The 24,844-nt window shown below is 41.6% G+C and overlaps 1 protein-coding gene across 6 annotated transcripts in view; it reads right to left on the bottom strand.

Moving 5' to 3' along the window:
* Positions 1-24,844, bottom strand: part of LPIN1 (lipin 1) — a 101,133-nt gene that overhangs the window by 32,573 nt on the left and 43,716 nt on the right. For 5 of the 6 annotated variants that reach the window (XM_034766524.1, XM_034766523.1, XM_034766526.1 and 2 more), the window contains 5 exons: positions 16,409-16,609; positions 11,458-11,553; positions 9,228-9,562; positions 7,695-7,814; positions 6,298-6,405 (listed from right to left, as the gene is read on the bottom strand). In XM_034766524.1, coding sequence (XP_034622415.1) covers positions 6,298-6,405; positions 7,695-7,814; positions 9,228-9,562; positions 11,458-11,553; positions 16,409-16,609 — 860 coding nt within the window. The remainder of the gene's footprint in view (positions 1-6,297; positions 6,406-7,694; positions 7,815-9,227; positions 9,563-11,457; positions 11,554-16,408; positions 16,610-24,844) is intronic. The other variant, XM_034766525.1, reaches the window with a different exon arrangement.

Raw genomic sequence — 24,844 nt, 5'->3', positions numbered from 1 at the left:
GGGGGGGGGCTGTCAGGGGGCAGGAGTGGGGAGAGGGATTGGAGCAGTCAATGGGACAGGGAGCAGAGGAGTTTAGATGGGTTGGGAGTTCTGGGGGGGGCTGTCAGGGGGTGGGGAGTGGTTGGATAGGGCGTGGGAATCCCAGGGGTCTGTCTGGGGGTGGGGGTGTGGATAAGGGTTGGGGCAGTCAGGGGACAAGAGGCAGGGAGGCTTAGATAGGGAGTGGAGTCCTGGGGGGCAGTTAGGGGCAGGGGTCCCAGGAGGGGGCAGTCAGGGGACAAGGAACGGGGGGGAGGGTTGGGGGTTCTGGGGGGGCGGGAAGTGGGAGGGGCAGGGGCGGGGCTAGGGCGGGGCTCCTCCCGTCCTCTTTTTTGCTTGCTGAAATATGGTAACCCTAATTATCCTCACTATTAAAAATGTGTTTTTTAATTCTAATCTGAATTTGTCATGACTAAGTCATTTCTTAACCTTTTCTTAGATCAATTAAATAGATTGAGCTTTGTTAGTCTGTCTGTTGTCAGATAACAATTACTTTGCACTAGCAAAATGGCAGATCTTAAAACTTGACAATTTTCCCTCTGATAAATAGACACAGTTATCTAATTATCTGTATTTTGCCCATGTAGTTTCCTGTGCTTGCTATAGGAAATACCTTAAACATGGCAAATGCTCAGCTCCTCCAGCTACAAGTAATTAGTTATTTAAGAAAACCAGCACATTTGCAAGGATCCTTGCTGTAGAAAACTTTTTCCTATTGATTTCCAAGCTCTTTACAATCATTAATCAATGCTCATCACAATCTCATCATTTTACAGATGGGGAGATTATGATTTTTAAAGATATTTACATGCCTAAAGATGCAAACAGGCATCTAGTGGGATTTTCATGGGAGTTATGCATCTATGCACTTTTGAAAATTCCACTAGGGCCCACATCCACAAAGGTATTTAGGCTCCTAGCTTCCATTGATCAAGACCCAGGTATGTATCTGCATCTTTAGGCACCTAACTACCTTTGAAAATCTGTCCCTAAGTGACTTACCCAAGGGAACACAGTATATCAGTAGGTGAGTTAGGACTTGAACCCAGCAATCCTACTAATCCACCCTTATTCCCCCCCGCCCCTCCCCCCCAAAAAAACAAGAACACATATTGTATCTACTAGGCATTTCACACGAGCACAATGAAGTGCATATATATTCAGTATTTCATTTTGTAAATGTCTGGCTTTGCTTAAATGCAATTTAGATATAATAAAACTTAATTTTAGATGGCAAAAGATGTCCACATTCCAAAATTCTTTTCTATAGAGCTCCCCTTGTAGATTAACACACAAACACTAATATGACTTTAAAAAGTGCACAAGAATTATAATTAGAATGTTTGGAATGTCTGGGTCTCTTAATTTAAGTGCTGTAATATCAAATCAGAAATGTAAACATGCACCAGAAATATTGCATTATTTGCACACAAAAAAAGATGTTAAAGCAGTCCTACTACTTAGATTGGTTGGAACATTATGCAGAGGTTAGTTTCCCATGCCATCTACAAATCGCAAGCTGGGGTTGGTGTTCTTAGCATTCTGAGGTGAGCTGTCACTCCCTTAGAGTGAAAGCCTCGGACCTCTTTCTGTCCACAGAAGTCCCAAATCTACCATGATTCCATTGCACAAGGGCACTGGGAAGCAAAAAGCTACATAGCACAGCTCTGCAACACACTGTGCCTTTAGAACCATAAAAAAAAAGAAAAGACTTTATGAGACTCCAAGACTGAGAAAGAACGTAAGCATATAATGCAAATGCACTGTCTCTTTGCAGCATACTACCACTGCTCTGCTTGGAAAGGATTTCCTCTTCCATGGACGTGCATAGTCTTTTTTGGGCCATGAGGTTACTCAATTGAAGAGAGAACTCCTCCCCACATGGATAGGGATTGAGCCTGGCAGAATTATATGAAAAATCACCAGGAATTTAAATACCCTGATCTGTGATGTGGAAATCCTCCTACCTCAGCACTTCCCCTGGGCTTACAATGACAAACTCAAGGACTTTTTTCTTTACACACCATGTTCCCTTTATAATGTCAAACCGCTCCTACCACTGACCAAGACCTCTCTTTATTAATGAAGACACTAACTATGTTTATGAGTTCATATGTGTATACTTCTGCCTTCACACCTCATGTTGTATATTTTTGCCATGTTGTGGCTACTTAAGACAGTGTTCACTGCACATAGCTGCTGTCACAATCAATTTTGATAAAAGACTAACAAAGCTCATGATCACATTGCATATTGTCTTCAAAGATTTTTGTTTTGTTTTTTACTGAATTGGGACAAATTAAGTGCCAGAGCAATGACAGAGTTTTGAATGCTTCAATCAGGGATGAGCTGGACGTATTCAAGACAAAGACCATGTAAGACTGGTAATCTAGTGATTGTGTCCTGCCATGTAGGAGACCTTCTAGGTTCGTTTCCCACTTCTAATTTCTTGCTCTCTCTCTTGAAAGGGGTTGGGAATATTCTTCAGGTAATGTACTAAACTCCTGAGGAAGGCAAGTCTTGCATCGGTCAGTAACCTCAAGAACATTAATGGCTCCCAAAGGAATCCTGGCCATGTTTTAAAAAATAGTGATCATGACATGAACGTCAAGGCTAGGAGGTATACGTCAGAAGGGAAATAAATAAATGAAAGGGTGAGATCTCAGTGGGAGAGGTGCGGAGATTAGAGAATGATGTTGAAGACTATGGGGGGATAAATTATAATCCCACAAAACAGACTGAATTTAGCCAGAAAAAACTGTTACAGAATCTACGCCTGAAAGAGCACAGTATTTTTTACAAAGGGAACTATATAGCATGATCTGAACTTCATTAAAGCAGTAAATATTTGGATAAGACTGAGAGTTGTCAAAATAGTCCACTTACCATCACAGCATGGTGATGTGCTCCAACAGGTCAGGCAGTATAGCAAAAGTGGGAAATTCCTCTGGCATACAATAAACACTAGTGAATTATTATTATCTTTGACATTTGTTATGTGCACTGCAGAAGTGCCGTGAAGGCAGGACCCCATCATACTAGGTGCTGTGCTAACAGATATCATAATAGAGTCTCAGGCTGAAGCACTTACAATCTAAGCTTTAGATAAGAGACGGGGGATACGACAAACAGATGGAGAGACCACAAGGGAACAGTGTGACGGCTGTGTACAGGGGAATAAGCAGCATTCGCAGCACACTAGCTGCCTGATCAAATGCTAAAAGGAACTGATGTTCTCTTTATCACTCTGTTTCTCACTGACCTAGAAAAGATGCATTTGAGCACAGGAGGGAGGTGTTTTTGATTATTTAAAGTGGTGTTGTGCTTGGAAAAATGACATGGTAAAACGGCATTGAGAGCTTCCATCTTTTTCACCACCAACCCGGCAAAGACTGCCTGAGATCTGAGATCCAAATAAGTTCTTTCCTTCTCTCAAATCAACATCTGTAATAAAGGTTCCATAGGCTGAATTAGGTCCTGTTATCACTGTGCAACCCCACTGTTTTCCAATTACGCCCTTGGTGAGACTTGTGAAATTCCATTGTCTTCAATTAGTTATTACAGGTTAAACCATGACTGAACCATATCCAGCATTCTGTTGATGTTACACAATAAGGAATGTTTCAGAGTAACAGCCGTGTTAGTCTGTATCCGCAAAAAGAAGAACAGGAGTACTTGTGGCACCTTAGAGACTAATTTGTTAGTCTCTAAGGTGCCACAAGTACTCCTGTTCTTCTTTTTACAATAAGGAATGGAAACCTTACTTTAATCACTGTCATGTCAGCATCCTTTCGTCTGCAAGAGACGGTGGGAATTGCCGTCTATGACATAGATGGTTTGCAATGTCTCATGTGACTGAATCATCCAATTCAAGATTTGCATGATCTTTGGCAGTTATTGCAAATGTATTGGGAGCTGCTGGCTTCTTACGGGCTCTTTTCTCTTCAAGCTGTAGGAGCCAGCTTCTGTCATGGAGTTTGATACCCTGATGGAAACGATGGTGCCACTTGTTATGATCACTTGCCAAGATTTCCCATTGGTCAGGATCAATTCCAAATTCCTTTATATCTCGCTTGCCTGTGTCTTTATAGTGAAGCTTGGGACGTCCTGTTGTCCTTGTTCGCTCTGATAACTCCCCGTATAGCATGCCCTTGGGTATGCGTCCGTCTTCCAGCCTACTCAGATGGCCCAGCAAGCACAGTCATCTTTGCTTGTGCAGGGCTGTCACACTTGGTAAATTTGTCCTTTGAAGAACCTCTGTGTTGGTGACTTTATCCTGCCATTTGGCGTTGAGTATGTGGCGTAAACAGCATAAATGGAAACTGTTTAATCTTTTCTCCTGATGAGCATAAGTTGTCCATGTTTCCCCACCATACATGAGAGTGCTTAGTATGCAGGCTTGATACACTAGCATTTTGGTCTTGATGGTAAGCTTTGAGTTGTTCCATGCTCTTTTAATTAGTCTGCTAAAGGTGATGGCAGTCTTTCCAATGCAAACATTTAGTTCTTCATCCAGTGAGAGGTTGGTGGTCACTGTAGAACCTAAATAGCTGGACTTTTGGACTACTTATAGCTGGTTTGCATTTAAGGTAATTGAAGGCTCTTGTGGAGCATTCTGTCCTAATACAACAGTTTTCTTAATGCTGATGTGAGAGTAAATGCCTGACAAGCACTTGAAAGGTGGTCCATGAGTTCCTGTAGTAGATCTTCATCATGGGCTATGTGGGCAGCATCATCAGCTAATAGAAGTCCCCTGATTAGCACCTTTTTGACTTTGGTCTTTGAGTTAAGTCATGATAGATTGAAGAGTTTCCCATCCGATCTTTTGTAGAGATACACTCCATCTTTCATGTACTTAAACACGCAGTTCAAAAGTACTGAGAAGAAGATTCCAAAGAGTGTAGGGGCAAGAACACATCTTTGCTTCACTCTGCTTTTCATCTCAAAGCTGTCCAAAGTGGATCCATCAAACTGGCCAGTTGCTATCATGTTGTTGTGGAATGAACATATAAGACATAGCAGGGTTGGTGGGCATCCTATCTTTTCTAGTATTACAAACAGACCTGCTCTGCTGACTGTGTCAAATGCTTTGGTTAGGTCCACAAAGGCGATATACAGTGGTCAGTTTTGCTCTATGCACTTTTCTTGGAGTTGACTCAGAGAAAATATCAAGTCTATAGTTGATCTTCCAGCCCAGAATCCGCACTTTGATTCAGGGTAGACACGATTCACCAGCTGTTGTAGGCACACTAAGATGACTTTTGTGAAGTCAGAGGTATACACACAAGAAAGAAACATCACCAACGAATCACTGGACCAAATACCAACTCTACAGGTCATGCCAGAGCTAGATGTGGAGCCCACTGTAGAAGAACTAAGCAAGGCCATTGATTTGCTATCAAGTGGCAAGGCTCCTGGGAAAGATGGCATCTCAGCGGAAACCTTCAAGTGTGGGAAAGACAGCCTACTACCATATCTTCATCAGCTGTTATTTAAATGCTGATGAGGAATGGTGGTACAGAGAGGATAAGTGACTTGCCCATAGTTACATAAGAAGGACGTAGCACAGTAGGGACTTCAATCTAGGTTTCCTAAGTCCTATGCTATTGCCCTACGCACTGGACCATCCTTCCTCTCTATAAATGCTCTCTCCCCTACATTCCGAGTACAGAAAAGCTTCTATCCCCCACCCAAAGAATGAAGATAGGAGGACAAGAGAAAAAGACTCCCTCACCCAGGCCACCCCCTCTCTTGTCTGATTAAGCATCATCTTGTGAGGGGTTTTAGATTTTTCATTTAAAAAATACTGTGTTACCAAAGAGGGAAAGCAATCTCTGCAGGAAGGCCCCGCTTTCTGTGAAATGAAAATGACTTTTTTTTTTTAATTAAACTACAGAAAGCCCAAAAGGAAACGTCTGTATTAACTTCAATAGAACTACAGCAATTAACACCAGCCGAGGAGCTGGATCATTTGTCCTTGGATGTTTTCTTGGTCTTTTTTCCATTTTTCTAATCCTTTTTCTCATTATACTGATGTTATATTACCCATCATAGTGCAATTCAGGGCTTCTCTGTGCAACTTACCTACATTCAAAGTCCAGGTAGGAGGTAAGTAAAGGAAATTCTGCTATCTTGCATTTTCCTCCCAAGTGTCTAGGTTAGTAATAAGCAGCTTTGTAAGTTAGGCAAAATTTGCATACTGTTAATGCGTTAAAGGATTAATCGCACATCCCAAGAGAGGGAGAATAACTCCTCTACCTGTCTGTAGCAGGAAAGTGAGAGGATTGATGAGGACAAGAACTAGATAGGCCTCCATCTGCTGGAACAGTGAGATGAGAGGATGGCCCTGTGCAATCTATAGGCTTACTGGATAGCACGATACATTGAAAGAGAGAAAAACTGGGTGTCATTATTCAAAATAGGTGCTCATTAACACAAGCTCTTCAGGCACTCAAAGGTCATTTGAAAACAGGACTGTACATCTCAAGTTTTCAAAATCTAAGTATTGCAATCAAGAAGAACAAAGGTAGCATACAGTTCAAACTAGCCACCAAGTCACCAAGAAATAGACTTCATTGGAACCCCATTGCGACATGCGGAAAGAGGACTTGTCTGACGTCAACTGAACAGCTTTCAGGAGGAAGAAATGCAATCCAAATTGACACACTGATTCTAATGTATGCACACCCACACTGTGTGTACACAAAGAGTATTAAACAAGAAATGCATAAGGAATATAAGTATATAGTATGCTGTATGTATATGTGTTTATTATCTATAATGAACATTCCATGTTATAGTCACCTTTATAACTAAAGAAATAGTTTTTTGAAATAGACAAAGGAAGCTTATTTTCTTGAATCATAAAGAATCTTGGTTTTTTACATATTAGGGCGCAATCTTGCAAGTTCTTGGTAGGTAAAAAAAAAAAGTAAAAAAAAAAATAGACTCATGACTAAATTCACTAAAGTCTTTCTGTGTAGCATGGATTCAAGTTCCATCAGTGTTACTATACATGTGAGTAATTGCTTCAGGATTAGATCATTGTTTCTGGACAAATGAATTTTTGGTTTAGGGCAGCACGATTCCCAACTTCAAAGATCAGCACTGGGCATGTGACCATATTAAGGCAACAAATATTATAGGGTTCAAACACAGCATAGTCCACATTTGAAGTGAGAGTAGAGTTGCCCTAACGCTGTCGCATACTGTCAGAACTCAAATGTAGAGACAAGGTGGGTGAGGCAATCTTTTTTTTTGGACCAACTTCTATTGGTGACAGAGACAAGCTTTCAAGCCCCACCGAGCTCTTCTTCAGGTCTGAGAAAGGTTCTCCCAGCATCATAGCTAAATGAAAATGTGACATTGGGAGTACCTTTCCCAGACCTGAAGAAGAGCTGTGTATTGCTCAAAAACTTGTCTCTCTCACTAACAGAAGTTGGTTCAATAAAATATATTATCTCACCCACCTTGTCTCTCTAATATCCTGGGACTGACATGGTTACAACAATACTGCATATTCAACTGTAGAAGGTATTCATCTAGTATAATGACAATGCTTCACTCAACAAGACTTGAGAAGGCAGCAAGTAGGACTAAGTGAGGAAGGAGAGATTGTTTAAAAAAACTATATATTATACTTCTATATACTGTACCTCTGAAGGGGTGACCACTCTCCATCTGAACGGGTGTATGGTGCAGACTGTGAAAGCATACTGATTGCAGAAGCATTTATTTCAGATACTTCTTCACTAAACTCATCCATAACAGATATCCTGAGCATAAAAAAAAATGGAAGTTAAAATAATGCTTGAATATTAAATTTCTTCATATCTCAGTTAATAGACAGAATAATGCAGACATGTTCTAGTACAGGGATTGGCAACCTTTGACACACGGCCTGCCAGGGTAAGCACCCTGGTGGGCCGGGCCAGTTTGTTTACCTGCCGCATCCACAGGTTCGGCCGATCACTGCTCCCACTGGCCACGGTTCGCCGCTCCAGGCCAACGGAGACTGGGGGAAGCGGCGCGGGCCGAGGAATGTGCTGGCCAACACTTCCCGCCGCCCCCATTGGCCTGGAGTGGCAAACCGTGGCCAGTGGGAGCCATGATCGACTGAACCTGCAGACGCGGCAGGTACACAAACTGGCTGCATGCCAAAGGTTGCCAATCCCTGTTCTAGTAAGAAGACACCCAGATGTTGGTATAAATTCAAATTGTGGGAGAAAACCATAATCTGACTCACACCCTATAGTTCCACAGATATCATTTTCCTGGTCACTTTGCTGTCAATTTCCTAGGTTAAAACTCATTCTCAGCGCCAGATGCTCCTCAGCCATGTGTGCTGCTGGAGGGAAGCTGAAATCTGAAGAAGTGGATGGGGGCCAATGGAAGGGGGAAGCAATGACTCTGCTACATGCTACTCTCACCCTCTGAATCCTCAACATCCCTTCTGTACACAGACTGTGGAGATGGAGCTTTTCTGGTTCAGAGTAGATGTATGGGGGGTGGGACGTGCGTACAGTAGGAGGTGATAAATCCGAAGCAGTAATCACTGTACATCACAAGCCTCCCTCCTATTCTGCCAGATTTCAAAGCCGAAATGCATCCATGAGCTACTGTTGCTCTGAAACACAGGTAGGGAGAGGAAAACAAGGGAGAGCCAACTGCAGAGCTGAACAAAGGGGACCAAGAAAGGACCCACAGAGCAGTTGGATCTCCATGCTTGTAACTTCAGGATCTATGGGGTTTGCACAATGATAGCTCCAGTAATTAGTGGATCTGGATATTCTGGATTAATCATCAGAATGTTTTATCCACTGTATGGACACAAGATACAGTATAGGTCAAATTCTCTGCTGGTGTATATCAGTGTAGGTCCACTGAAATCAATGGAGGAATGCTAATTTACACTAGCTAAGGCTCTGATCCTGGGTATCTATTAGATTCCTGTACCTATACATTACCAGGGAGTAATAGCCAAACTAAAAAGGGGTTTTCTCCATGTTGGTTTCAGACCAGAAGTCTCTCGGATTTCATAACTAGTTTTCAGGGTTTGGTTATTAATTTAGAAGGACATTTTTACACACACACCCAGAAAAACACCGAGTCCCCTCTCTGTGTAATACATGCAAGAAACATTTAATCCTTTCAATCTGGCATTAGATCTGCATTATAAATGATGATACCTCATATTGTCCACGGGCTCATTCTCTTCCTCTGAACTAATCTGTATAGAAAACATTTCTTCATCTTCTGATGTGTCTCCATTGACTTCTCTTTTTAAACTGTCAAGTTTATGGGTAGATTTCCTCCTCCTCTTCCTTCTTTTCTTCACAGAGACACAAATCGAGGAGCTTTCTATAGCAGACTGGGAAGCAAGCCCGGGGATTGATACCTGTGAGGATCCAGTGGAGTCTAAGTTCCTCACCCTGTCCATCAAGTTCCTCTTCAGCTGTGATTCCATCAGAGCAGCTCCCTCTGATAGAATGGGGGAGGTAGCAAGGTGGTAAGGAATTACCTCCTGAAGACAAAGAAATCAAAACCAGGGGGTATATTATTCCCTCCCACAGTCAAAAATATAGGTCTAGCATCTGAGCAGAATGGTCTCTGTCCATTAACCCAACTGACTATCAAAACAACTCAGGCCCAGAGTGCCCCTTCCCCATGTGTGCTCCCTAGGCTCCAAGCCGGGGGGAAACGGATTCAGGGTGGCAGCTCCTAGAGGAAGCAAGGGAGGATACCTGCACTAAGGGGTTCTTCTGTATAGCTAATACTGGCCCATGTCTCTAGCCAGTTGATGCTAGATATAGGCCAGAATCAGAAGAACCAAACAACATAGAATTTTGGGGTAAGTCTGATCCATCTTAATAGCTCAGCACCCTCTGTCTCTCTAATGGGCCTGAACCAGAATCCTAGATCCAAACTTCCGCAGACTCTGCTCTGGATCCATACCCAAAGCTTGTGGCTCAGGCTCATCTCAAATGTTAACACATCAGAATGTAGACACTGGGCTAGACTGTGCCAGGACCCAGCATGGATGCAAGGAGAGGCCTGAGAACCTCCACACACTGTCCCACCCAGAGGCACGACTGTCCCTACACTCCCTGAACACAGAGACTGCTTCTCCCGTGTGCCCCAACAAGCTGTAGTCTCCCTGCAGGGCCAAAGGAGGACAGGAAGGGAGGAGGCAGAGCCACACCCACCCAACAAAAGGCTCATGGAACTACCCAGGTACACAGCGGAGCATATGCTGCACCCTGGAAGGCACATTCACTTCCACATTCAGTTAGGGTTCTGCCTTGTAACACAATTGTTCCTTTCGCTTTTCACACAAGGCAAGTCGAACATATATTAGATGATTGCTTAGGCTCCAGTTGAATGGGAGCTTTGCAGGCACTGGGCACATCCCAGGGCAGAATTCAATGCTTATTATGTGATGGAACCACTATTTCTTAAGTGAAGATTCATAACTTATGTCCTGGTCATGCCCCCATGGTCTGCATGCAGATCACACTGCTCTCAGGAAACAGTAGGGGGCTAGTAACCTCTGCATCAGTGACAGGTATGACTTGTATCACACAGTGTCAAGATTTCAGGGAGACCAGAACTTTCCCAAAGATTCTGTTTATGTGGTAATATACACTAAATAATATACACCCCCCATCTAAAATACATGTGGAAAGTTTCCTAGCAATCTTGTTTATCTGGAAATGATTGCTACCATCTAACATCTTTACATGTAAAGACGTGGGGAGAAAGATTGTTCATGGATGCAACTCATAACTGAAGTAAATGGGACTAAACTGGTACATCGGGGTTTAAAAATGTGTCTCATGCTGGAGAATCAAAACAATTGTCGCATACACCTAAAGCAAATACCCTTAAAAGGTTTCCCCTTCTCTACCTTGTGGGAAGTGTCATCAACATTAGTGTGGCTCTCATTTAAAGTGCATAGCAGTTAATCACAGAGTCTTACAACAGGAGTTCTAGTTTAAGTAGAATCCAGTGTGAGTAATGGGTGCAGAATCAGACCTTTTTAATGAGTAACATGAACACTTTAAGACCACATGTTTAAAAGGACACAAGTGTGCATTAGGCAATGTATCTGCGGATATTTGGAGTGTGCTAAAGTGTGCATATTTTTGTGCCTGTGCGCACATGCACATACACACATGCACATTTGGGCCTTACTTATTACTTTGACAATGGGCTTTGCCAAGCTGTCAAACCTGAAATGCTAATTTAATCCAGTACCAAACTCCTCTATGAGAAAAAATGCACAGCAACTATCTGAATGACCCAGTTAAACATATACTGGATCGAGGTATATTTTTAAACAAAAGCCCTAAATTCAAAATCGCTGCCACAGTGTATGCGCCAGAATGTTGACAAATTAAAATGATCTTTAGACGTTACCTGATCATTGTCCATTTCCTGTACAAAAAATGCCTCTCCATTGTCTCCTAGTTTCATGTGCAAATCTACAGGTTCTCCATTAATTTCTATGTCAACCTTGGGAGGAAAAAAACAATAAAAATAAAGCAATCTTAGGAACAGAGGAACTACCATTTCAATTCCATCTACTGGTCTATCCTGTCCCTAACATTGGTCAGATGCTTCAGAGGAAGGTGAAAGAAACCTATAGTAGATAATTATGGGGAAAGCTGCCTATTGGGGCAGTATCTTGCTAACCTCTGTTAGTTAATGACAGGTTTCAGAGTGGTAGCCATGTTAGTCTGTATCAGCAGAAACAACGAGGACTCCTCGTTGTTTCTGTTAATTAATGGTTGGCTTGCACCCTCAATCATGACTGTTTTTATCCCATATAAAAAAATTCTGTGTTTTATCTAATATAATTGTAGATATTTGTAACGGGTCAGTTACCCTGCTCCTATGAAAGGCTAGGCTAATTGGGAAGGCAGCCACAGCTGGGGCTACGCCCCAATTAGACCACAGCTGGCCCTATAAAGGGCTGTGAGCCAGGGACTGAGTCAGTCTCTCTCCAGCTTTGAAGGGAGAAGGACCTAGCTGTCTGGGAACTCACGGAATGGAACACGAAACAACAGGACAGGACAGGGCTGGGGAAAGGAGGAGCTGTGGGCCTGGTTAAAGGCCAAAACAGGTACTGGGGGCTGCAGAGGGGCAGCCTGGGGATAGGCAAAGGCAGCAGGTACTACCCCCTTGCCAATGATGAGTGGTGTTTACAGACTGCAGTTTGCCCCAGTGAGAGGGGGCTAGATGACGACTGGCAGTAGCCACTGAGGCAAGGTGGGTTTAGAGGCTTGGGGATTCCCCTGGGAGGGGAGACCCAGAGTGGGGGGTACTGCAGGGCAGAACCCTGAGATAAAAGGCACCGGGATCCGGGAGGGACACTGGGCCCTAAGGCAGGCAAGACACCGGCCTGCAGAGGGCGCTATGGGCTGGACAAGAGCTAATTCCCAGGATGACCAGCAGGCGGTGCCGGTGAGTCTTTGCTTCCCTACAATGTTGCATTAGCCACATAAATTTCTAATCTATTTTAAATCCTACTAAGCTCTTGACCTCGGTGATAAATGTGATACTTTTTGACCAAAAGTATCACATTTTCACTCAATGTACAATTTGTCTGAATTTCCTTTTATCAGTTGTAAATGTATTGCCTTTCGAGTTCATTAAATGCCCCTGTCTTGGCACTATGATAAAGGAGACATAGAAAAACCTGATTTGCCATCTTCACACCATTCATTGTTGTTTAATCATTGTCATAGCCCCAATCTTTTCAATCTCTCCTCCATGCCGGAAGCATCTCTATGCCTCTAATCATTTCAGTCACCCATTCTAATTGTTATATCATTTTTGAGATTAGGGTGATCATAACTGAACACAGTATTTCAGGCCAGGGCATCCAACTGATTTATATAATGACATTATCCAGTATTTTCTACCCACTCTTTATACCCACTTTTCCTTTTTGACTCAAAAAAGTAGTGAGCAACAGTTTTCACTCAGCTATCAACAATGACACTCAGGTCAGTTTCCTGAGCGATTACACACATTTTAGGTTCTAAATTAACTGTAAGTAGTACAAATTACACTGGTCTACAATTTTTGAGAAGTCGTCTGCTTCAGAGATAAAATGTGCTATTTATTATGTATTTTGATGTGCTGAATTCAAATATGACACTTAACATATGGCTACTGTTTGGCTACTGTTTCTAAGATATTCGAGTTTTTACATTTTATGTCTATGTATATTGTGTAGATAGTAGAGTTTTAATCATAAATTGTAAACCTAGGTCTTTTCATGTGTTTATGGTTGCTTTACATGATAATATTTCACCTGTCCTGTTTATGTAACACTTTAAAAATCAGCAAAAGGGTTATATAAATAAAATTTATTATGAAACAAAAAGGCAAAAAGCTATTATGTACATAGTTTAGTCCTATTCAGTGTCTACTCGGCGCTTCTTGGCTTGTCTCTTGTATTCATTAAAAGGAGCATCTCTTGTCACTGTCCAGCAATAGTCTGCAAGCATTGATGGACTCCATTTGCCCTGATAGCGTTTCTCCATTGTTGCAATGTCCTGGTGAAATCGCTCGCCGTGCTCGTCGCTCACTGCTCCGCAATTCGGTGGAAAAAAATCTAGAGTGCAAAAAATGTATCTTTAGTGACATGTTGCAACCAAGGCTTTTGTATGCCTTGAGGAGGTTTTCCACCAACAACCTGTAGTTGTCTGCCTTGTTGTTTCCAAGAAAATTTATTGCCACTAACTGGAAGGCTTTCCATGCCGTCTTTTCCTTGTCACACAGTGCATGGTCAAATGCATCATCTCGAAGAAGTTCACGAATCTGAGGACCAACAAAGACACCTTCCTTTATCTTAGCTTCACTTAACCTTGGAAATTTTCCACGGAGGTACTTGAAAGCTGCTTGTGTTTTGTCAATGGCCTTGACAAAGTCCTTCATCAGACCCACCTTGATGTGTAAGGGTGGTAACAAAATCTTCCTTGATTCAACAAGTGGCGGATGCTGAACACTTTTCCTCCCAGGCTCCAATGACTGTCGGAGTGGCCAATCTTTCTTGATGTAGTGGGAATCTCTTGCACGACTATCCCATTCGCAGAGAAAACAGCAGTACTTTGTGTATCCAGTCTGCAGACCAAGCAAGAGAGCAACAACCTTCAAATCACCACAAAGCTGCCACTGATGTTGGGCATAGTTTATGCACCTCAAAAGTTGTTTCATGTTGTCATAGGTTTCCTTCATATGGACTGCATGACCAACTGGAATTGATGGCAAAACATTGCCATTATGCAGTAAAACAGCTTTAAGACTCGTCTTCGATGAATCAATGAACAGTCTCCACTCATCTGGATCGTGAACGATGTTGAGGGCTACCATCAATGTTGTTGCAGGCTACAAGATTACCTTCCATGAAGAAGAATGGGACAAGATCCTTTTGACGGTCACGGAACATGAAAACCCTAACATCACCTGCCAGGAGATTCCACTACTGTAGTCTGGAGCCCAACAGCTCTGCCTTACTCTTGGGTAGTTCCAAATCCCTGACAAGGTCATTCAGTTCACCTTGTGTTATGAGGTATGGTTCAGAGGAGGAGGATGGGAGAAAATGTGGGTCCTGTGACATTGATGGTTCAGGACCAGAAGTTTCATCCTCCCCCTCTTCCTCATCTGACTCAAGTGAGAATGATTCTGGTGCATCAGGAACCGGCAGTCCTTCTCCGTGGGGTACTGGGCGTATAGCTGATGAAATGTTTGGATAATGCACAGTCCACTTTTTCTTCTTTGACACACCTTTCCCAACTGGAGGCACCATGCAGAAATAACAATTGCTGGTATGATCTGTTGGCTCTCTCCAAATCATTGGCACTGCAAAAGGCATAGATTTCCTTTTCCTGTTCAACCACTGGCGAAGATTTGTTGCACAAGTGTTGCAGCATATGTGTGGGGCCCACCTCTTGTCCTGATCTCCAATTTTACAGCCAAAATAAAGGTGATAGGTTCTCTTAACCATAGTGGTTATACTGTGCTTTTGTGATGCAAAAGTCACTTCACCACAAACATAGCAGAAGTTATCTGCACTGTTCACACAAGTACGAGGCATCTCTGCTCACTTTGGCTAAACAGAAATGTGTCCCTTTGCAAAATCAAACACTGACAAATAAGAGCGCACGACACTGTATGATTTCTAGAGCTGATATAGGGCAATTTGTTCAGCAGCGTGATGTAAGCTTCGTTATGATTGCATCATCCATGACTTCTAGGAATAACATGATGCAATTCATATGTATGACGCAATACCAGCTTCAGATTGCATCATTCATTGTTTTGCCTATAAAGTAAGTACAGTCCAAACCCAGTCAGATTTATTCATAGATCCAGTCAAAGATGTATTTTAGTCATTTCTGGTTTAAATTGAGATCCCTTCCCTTTATAACTCACTTATCCTCCGCCATTCCCAAGTCAAGGGTCGTATATACTGACCCAATAGCATATCTTGAAAACTAGAGCCAATCAACAATTTTAAGCATCATTTTTGTTCTCGGTGACCCATAATTAGTAAAGTTTGTCTACATTTATTTCAGAAGCATTTTGGCTGTACAGCAGTGTTATCATACATTTGTCACCAGTAGCTTTCATTTGACATGAGTCTGCCAGTTCTCCTAGCTTTGTTAGGTTCCTCTAAAGTCCCTCACAGCCTTCTCTAGCTTAGCAAAATTATGTGTGTTATTCAATCTGCAAATTTTACCACCTCACCATTCACACCTCTTTTCCAGGTCATTAATAAACATGATGAACAACAAGGTCCTAGTGTAAAACCATGAGAACTTAATGTTAACCTAGGTCTTTACTGTCAACCTTTTGCCATATTGAAAAGGAATTTTGCAACAATTATGGAAAGTATTTCATCATGAGCATGTATCGATCATTATTCAACAGAAACCACTGCAAAACTTTAAAGTTTAGCTATAATGAGAGGAATCTTGAGATACTTTAATTAAAATATTTGTCAATATGCCAACCCAATCCTATAAATATTATCAAGTTAAATAACATGAGCCATAGTTGTATCTTGTGAAATTCCAAGTAAAAGTCTAAATGTAGACATGGAAACTGTATTTTCAGTCAATACATTTGCCTAACTGTAGTTTGGTTTGTAGTTATTATGATCAACTGTCTACACATTATGCATTAAAAGCATTATCAACCATTTTAACTGAACCTTTAAAATACAATTTAGGCTCTTTATAAAGACCCTCTAATGAAAGCTTTGACTGCTACATTGTTAACATACGCTGTATCTACATGCAATGAGTTCACACACTGAGAAAACAAAAGAAAAGTAACAAGACTTCTGTTTTCTTACCACTTTCTCTCTAGAACGCAGAACCCCCATTTTCCCAAAGCGCACATGGAAAGGGGAACATTGAAGATTTCCATCTGGCTGACGTACAACAATTATATCAATACATCCAGATAGCGTGGCAGGATTTAATCCCTTGTAGAGCTCCTTCACAGTAACAAATACTTGGCCTGCTAACTGCCCAACGTAATTCATGGTTTGTGCCTGGAAAGAAGCATACAGAAGATACATGTAGTCAAAAAAATCTGATATTGTCAAGACTTCTGAACAATCCAGAAACTGTTAGATTCCAGCAATGGATTATTTTCATGTTAGAAAAGAAATGATTTCACACAGAATGGGAATACCCAGTCTTATTTATAGTGGCTGTACTTTTGAACAGACACTAGAAGGCAAAATGAAGTGCAGCGCTCAACTCAGAGTGATAACTACTTCCAAAACTCCAGAGAGCAGTTGGATTCTAAACCACAGTCAGACCTTGAGACTCTGCAACTCCCAAATAATGCTCCAACTGTATCTAAATCGACAAGCTTTTGTTTCATATCCCTCCTCCACTACATCACTTTCTTTTGTTTTCAATATTGAGTATGCCTGGCCTGTGTAGTTGGATTGGGCAAGTGCATTGCCCCTCCACTGGTCCAATTCTCCCACCACGTTTCAGTCAACAGCAAATCTCCCACTCCAGTTCAAAAGGAGAAAGAGAAACTTCATAAGATTTTTCCTGCCAAAAAAATTCATGATCACATACTAATTGAACATTTTTCTAAAAGATCTGCTCTGGCAATTATTTTGGGGACATTCTTTGCCCTGCATTATACAGGAGATCAGACTAGATGATCACAAGGTCCCTTCTGACTTTGAAATATGAATTAAATGTTATATCATAATGAAAGGGGGCCCCAGCCTGTTATGCACCCACTTTAAGGTATTTTCATCTACACAGTATTTCCCTAGTTTGCTTATGAGAGCATCATGTGGGACTGTGTCAAAAGCCTTACATCTAACTTATCTAAATATTCATTAACCTGTTTTTTCCCTATTCTGGCCCAAGAATCTCCCCCCTTGTTGTTAATATTAATTGTCTTAAGCATCTGGTCACAATTAACCTTTCTAGCCATGACTGAAGCAAAAAGGGCATTTAACATCTCAGCCTTCTCTGCATCATGTTATTTGCTCTCTTTCCCCATTAAATAATAGACCTACACTTTCCTTCCTCTTCCATCTAATATATTTATAGAACCTCTTTTTATTGTCCTTTATTGCCCTTGCTAGGTAAAACATATTTTGTGCCTTCGCCTTTCTAATTGTGTCCCTGCATGCTTGTGCTATTTTTTGTACTCCTCCTTAGCAATCTGTCAGTGTCTCCACTTTTTGTATGATTCCTTTTTGATTGTCAGGTCATCAGAGAGCTCCTCACACAGCATGTGCAAATTGAGATTTTTCAAAGGATTATAACTTGGTCAAATTTGGGTGGATTTCACAGGGACAGCAAAAGGCAAATCCCTAACAAAAAGATCACCACCCTGCCAAATTTCAAGTCTCTGTTCCAAAGAACAGGGGTACTACAGCTTTTCAAAGGAGAGGTTGTCAGTGTTTTTTAACATGGCCAAAACAGTGTATTTTTCACTAACTTCATTCTTGGAAATGGCTGAAGTGGTTCGTCTGAAATTTTCCATCAGATTTCACCCAGAGGCTGATTTCAAGCATGGAAAAGCTTGTCTCAAAAGGTTAAAGTCTGGCAAAGTTATAAGCAACTGAAAACAGGATCTTATAATGGGAAGTTTGGGGAACTTGAGCAATAATGTAATATAATTAATAATATATGGATGTTTGTAATTAAGTAATGGGTTAATGGTGTGAATTTTCAGAGAGGAGCACAAATCCACATGGTGTGCCAATGGATGCTGGAATGACCAATGGAGCTTTGAGTTAGCTGAAAGAGGTATACAATCATATTCATGGAGCTCACTAATCTTCATGAATATGAAATGTCTCCTGTTCATTATTTATTCTGCTAAATTCAGGGAACATATTGTATTTAGAAAATATGTTCCTGATTAACTAATTTTAATAAGAAATATTCACTAACTGGTGCATAGGAGTAAAATCTTCTATCAAGAAAGGGGGTCAAACCACTCTCCCTCTATGGGCTCTTTAATTACACATGCATCTGGCTGAATGCACGTTTAAGAGGCAGCAGTATCCTAGTGCAGCTAGAGTTCTGGGCACACACTGCTGCTTTCGAAATATTACCGTTGTTTCTACTTGGCAATTTTTTTTTAAACTAAGATCTAGTAAGAAACAGATTTTATTTTCAGCTCAAACAAATTTAAAGATTGTTACACTTGGGCCCAGCACATAGTGTCCCTGATTCGCCCCAGTCTATGCCTGATACTGCCATAGGACCTGGCAGAGTCCTGCAACAACAGACTGTCTGTCTAGTAGGTGAGTGGTTGCAAAGAAGCCACAAACTCTCCTCACGTGAGAGGGAACTTGAGAGGCCAGCATAGTCCCAATGATGCCAGCCAGGGAAGAGGATCGGGGATGTGCTGATTCAGTGCATCCCCTCAGCAACTTACTCCAGTGGGACTCCCAAGCAGCCATGAGAGGATTTTAAAGTTACTCTCACCCAGCAGAAATCACAGCAATACTGCCTATCCTCAGAATGAAGCCCTTTGAGAGTGCAGAGAGTCAAGGTGCAGTTTGCACCGCTCTGCTACAGCTCAGATGACTTTAACATCTCAATAATGCCTTTGCCTCTGGTGCTTTGTTCATTTGTTTAATGTCCAACATTCACTGACCATAAAGAAATCCTATTCCATCTTTATGTGTATTTTCATACATCCTCATTCATTCCAAAATGAAGTCCAGGCAAACTGGATCTGATAGAGCTGATGAAAACTATGGAAAAATTTTGGAATTGCTTCAAACTTCTAAAAAATGCTTTAGTGGTTGTACTTTCAAGGCATGAAAGGGGCACAAGGCTATTTACAGCATGAAGTAATTCAGAATTCTGACTGAGATTCCCAACCACATTTAATTTTTAAAGAGCAATACAACCAAAGCTTAAATTGTTCAGTGCCTACAGAGGTCTGAGAGTTTATATTCTGGGTCCAGGGTCAGTTGCAGAGAATGTCAGCATTCCAGGAAACATTCCTCAATTCCCAAGGAGGCTGCACGTGGGCTTGGCAACGTGTTTTACTCCAGTTGCTCCAAGAAGTCTTTTATTTGCTATCCAGGCTGCAGTTCCAAGAATAAACATATTTCAGCTCAGGGGCTACAACCTTTAGTGTTCCTTACAGTGAATTTAGTGGCCCTCTGACCTCCACAAGAACACAATGTACAAAGACATAATATTTCTCTGTTTGGTAGTGGATGCCATACCATATGAAAATATTGTTGCTACTGGGAAAATATAAAGCTATTCCACTCCAAGCTCATTAAAAAAAAATCAAAGAGAAATTATGCCGACTATCTACACTGCTTCTGTTAGAATTTCCCAATTGCTATTGTTTTGTTCTTTGTACTGAATTAGAATGTACAGGCAGATCTGTACCTTGGGACAACAACATGTAGCTACAATGAAAATAAAAGCACTTAGCCAACTTTTCCCACTACCTGATATCATTTTCAGCCTGAAGATACATGAGCCTAATTCTGAGAGCTGCTGAGCATCCTCATCTCACTTTGACTGTAAAACACATTCAGCATTTTGCATTGCAAAACTGGGCTCACAGTGAAGACACTTTTTCTGGTAGATGAATAGGTCAAAAACAAATGATTAGCTGTCATATTAAAGATTTTACTAACCTACCTCTCCAGCGCATTATCCACGATCTACAACCTATCCTGGAAAATGATCCCTCACTCTCACAGACCTTGAGAGGCAGGCCAGTCCTCGCTTACAGACAACCCCCCAACCTGAAGCAAATACTCACCAGCAACTACACACCACACCACACCACAGAAACACCAACCCAGGAACCTATCCCTGTAGCAAACCTCGTTGCCTACTCTGTCCCCATATCTACTCTGGCAACAGCATCAGAGGACCCAACCGCATCAGCCACACCATCATGGGCTCATTCACCTGCACATCCACTAATGTCATATATGCCATCATGTGCCAGCAATGCCCCTCTGCCATGTACATTGGCCAAACCAGACAGTCCCTCCGCAAAAGAATAAATGGACACAAATCGGACATCAGGAATGGTAACATACATAAGCCAGTAAGTGAACACTTCAATCTCCCTGGTCATTCTATTACAGATTTAAAAGTCACTATCATGGAACAAAAAAAACTTCAGAAACAGACTTCAAAGAGAAACAGCAGAACTAAAATTCATTTGCAAATTCAACACCATTAATCTGGGCTTGAATAGGGACTGGGAGTGGCTGGCTCACTACAGAAGCAGCTTTTCCTCTCCTGGAATTGACACCTCCTCATCTGTTATGACTACATCCACCCTGATTGAATTGGCCCTGTCAACACTGGTTCTCCACTTGTGAAGTAACTCCCTGCTCTCCATGTGTCAGTATATAATGCCTGCATCTGTAACTTTCACTCTATGCATCCGAAGAAGTGAGGTTTTTACTCACGAAAGCTTATGCCCAAATAAATCTGTTAGTCTTTAAGGTGCCACCAGACTCCTTGTTGTTCAGGCTGATCTATGTAAGCTACCACCACCTACTCATTTAAATCTCTTCTAAAAGTTCACTTCTCCCACAATAACTAAGTTCACTGTCTTGCACCTTTATTCTCTGTTTTATATATAAATATACCTATAAAATAAAAAAATCTTTAAAAGGCACCACCATAACGTCCACATACTTTTAACTGAGTTAGCTTTTAATCATGTTCCTGTACCCTTCCTGTCATCCCAATTCCCCACCTTACTGTTCTTCACCCTCACTCATTAGGTCACATCAAAATTTAGATTGTAAAGTCTTTTGAGCAGGACTTCTGTTCCTTTTGTAAGGGGGCCTAGCACACCTTTGGGTGCTATCAAATAATGGATGGGATTTTCAAAAGCACATAAATCACTTAGGAATATAAGTCCCATTAACTTTCAATAGGACTTGTGCTCCTAAGTCACTTGGTGCTTTCTGAAAATCCCATGCAATAACAACTTTGGTAACATTGTGCCACTCCCCAGGGCTACCCAGGGTTCTGAGGCTCTTACCACCACCTGCACTTAGCACAAAGTAGTTTTGTCTATGCTGGCTGTGGATCAGCTCCCTGAAACCAATAACCTCTGGCAGCACAAGCACTACCTTCCAGGCCTCCACTGATCTCACTCTCTCTGTACAGGTGGTGATAGGCACACACCAAGCCCTGTGGGCGTTCCCTGTAGTGTCCAGCCCCTTATCTACTGAACACTCAGAATTACCAGGCCTGCTTGTAAGAGTCAACTCAGGACCAGTCATTTACTTAACACCAAAGCACTTAAACTTATCCTTGTGTTCACTATAAATATAGCTATTATCGAAAAACAGAGATTCAAGTAATAGTGAATAAGAATATTAGGAACAAATGGTTACATATAATAACAAAATCATAACATGCTTTCTAGAGACTAAACTTAGCTAACAGGTTAACCGCCTCTCTAAAGAAGCTTATCTCACCCAAAGTTCTTCTCACTGTTTTCAGCTAACTCTAGTTGAGACCACTTTTTCATGAAGCAAGTCTGCTGTCCATTTACTTCCTACTTAAGGGATGCCCAGGCATCTCCCTTGTACCCCCAAATATACTCAAGCAAACCTTTTATATGCACCTCAAGATAAGGTTCTCTTCCCCTGCTGTGTTCCTCTTCCTGTCAGTTTATTTCTGAGATTCCTTTTAACAATTCTTCATTTGCATTCAGTTCAGACTGGTGATAAGGGACCGATGGTGAATGAGGCAACAGTCAATTTACACGTAAACAGATAGATGGCTAAACATCTCTTGTCTGACAGAAAACCTGTTTTCTGGTGACTAATACCTTGAAATAGACTTCAATAACATTTTCAGTATATATACATAACTCCTTACATAGTATCTGTACATACATTTCACAATGATATTGATGAACCAGAATATACAAAGCAGAATCAGGAGATTCCTGTAACCCCTCTGCACTTCCAGTTGCCGTTAACAAGTTCTTGGGTCAGAAATATGTTGCACTTAAAGCTGTCTGGCAGGCTGCTAGAAGATGATCTGCAGCACGGTAAAATGCAAGGCAAATCAAAAGCTCAATAAAAAACATCTACAGAGATGTCTTTTTGGTATATCTGTACAGCACCTAGAACAGTGGAACTCTCACCCATGAATGGGGTCCCTAGACACTATAACTATACAAATAACAAATTACAACAGTTAATAATAATGTATACTATCCCTTTAATAAGCAGGAACTTTTCACTAAACCAGTGCAATGCTGGAAGTGGCCAAAACCTGAGGACAGATCCTCAGCTGGTTCATCATAGTTCCATTGAAGTCCTGGAGCTGTGACAATTCCAGCTAAGGATCTGCCCACTGGTCTCAGTTGCAAGGATGTAAAACCAGGAAGAGTAACTGTTACATCCTAAAACCACATTATAGCCCCTCCAGACTCCATGAGTTAGTCATTATTCATACTAGTGTAAATGGATGGAGAGTTTTGCCCACAATGTATCATTTTAAAACTTGTAAAATGAGTTCTAATTGCCGGTATCCTATTATTAATGATTTTTTTCTGGGGTCTAAGAGTTCAATGCTGTTTGCATTATTAAACACTAGCTCTTTTTACAGTACTTTATGGCATTCTTCTAAGGCTTATTCTTTGCCAAGAAAAAAGCCTTATAAGATTGTACATTTTGGAAAGACTTGTGCTAAAAGCATGCTGAAGGGAAGAATATACTTCAGATGAAAATTCTTTGGATGGCTATTTACAAAATTGAGATTAATGCTACATGTCTGAACATGAACCACAATAACTACTGATTTATTAGATTGAAGTATCTCATGAAAAGTCATTGCTGTAATTTTCAAAAATTGGATGTACCACTCTTTGTCATTGAAATACAAAACCTAAAACCTATGTCCAAGATTTTCAGAAGTAACTAGTGATTTTGGGGTGATCAACTCATGGCACTTCGAAAAAGCTAACACTTTCTAACTATCAGGCTGTCTTTCAGGCATCTCAAGTAGAGGATCCAAAAACGGAGGCACCCAAAATCACAAGTCACTTTTGAAAATCTTGTCCTTTATATTTGTTGAGCACTAGAGATAGGTCCAACCCAGGTACCCAGTGGTGAACACCCACTCTTGAGCTGTTGAGCAGTTTCAATATCCAGACTCACAGTTCATTCCTTGGGCTTAGCTCTAAGATAAAACCAAACCAGAAGCCTAGAACCAACCTTTCCTGAAGAAAGAAAGGATGGTCCAATAGTTAGGGCACCAGCGTAGGACTTGGGAGTTATGGATTTAAGACCCTGATCTGCCACAGGCTTCCTACATGACTGCTGCCAAGTCATTTAGTCTCTCTGTGTCTCAGTTTCCCCATCTGTAAAATGGGGGTGATAGCACTTCCTCTTTCATAGGGGTGTTATGAGAATAAATACAGTGCATTGAAGATTGTGAAAATGTTCATATATTATGGTGATAGGACCATAACTGTTAAGCATACAATCTTAGAAATGCCCCAAGGTTCTTTCATAAGGAAAGAGAGGGATGAGAGCTTGATTAAGAAGTGGATGGTCACATGTATTTGAAGCTCCTCCCAAGTGTGTTAATTTTTAAACTCTTGATCATCATGAGGCATATTGTTCCCTCTGCCCATAGTGGTGGAGGGGACACAAAGGCGGTGTGGATCTGGATAGGGCTGTCCAATATGCTGGGCCACCTTCACACCCTCATTCCCCCTTTCTCTGACACAGGGTCTCTGTGATTGCTCCACAGGAGTCAGGGTCCTCAGTGCACAGCTAGATACAGATCTGCTCTCCACAGCACTGTCTCCCGCCAATAAACTGGGTCTTCAGCAGAGCAATCATGTTGATAGTGTCAGTATTAACTGACCTGCTTTCACCCTCTGTGATGTGAAAAACTCCTACAGGGCTATTCCTGGGTGAGGAGGGCAGCAAATGACAGAGAAACCAGTGGCAAAAAAGCTGTGGAGAGTTGGGGTAGGTTGAATACCAGTGCAGATACACAGGTTCCCCTAAGCAAACAGCTTTGGCTTCCATAGATGACAAGTGATATGCTCACTAGGGGGCGGGGACTGAAGTAAACTTCCTGGTATCACCATAAGGAAGAAGAGGAAAAATCCTGCTGCCACCCACCCAAGTGAAGAATAAGGAGGAAACTCCACCTGTTTGAAGTCATGGATCACTCACTCACCTATTCAGAAATAGTCTATGTAGGCCATGATGATATGACCTTATAAGCTCCAAGTATGGTATGCCTGGCATTTAAAAATT

Source organism: Trachemys scripta, chromosome 3 (assembly GCF_013100865.1).
Source record: "Trachemys scripta elegans isolate TJP31775 chromosome 3, CAS_Tse_1.0, whole genome shotgun sequence".
Classification (NCBI taxonomy): Eukaryota; Metazoa; Chordata; order Testudines; family Emydidae; genus Trachemys; species Trachemys scripta.
This window is presented reverse-complemented; position numbering and strand designations above follow the sequence as displayed.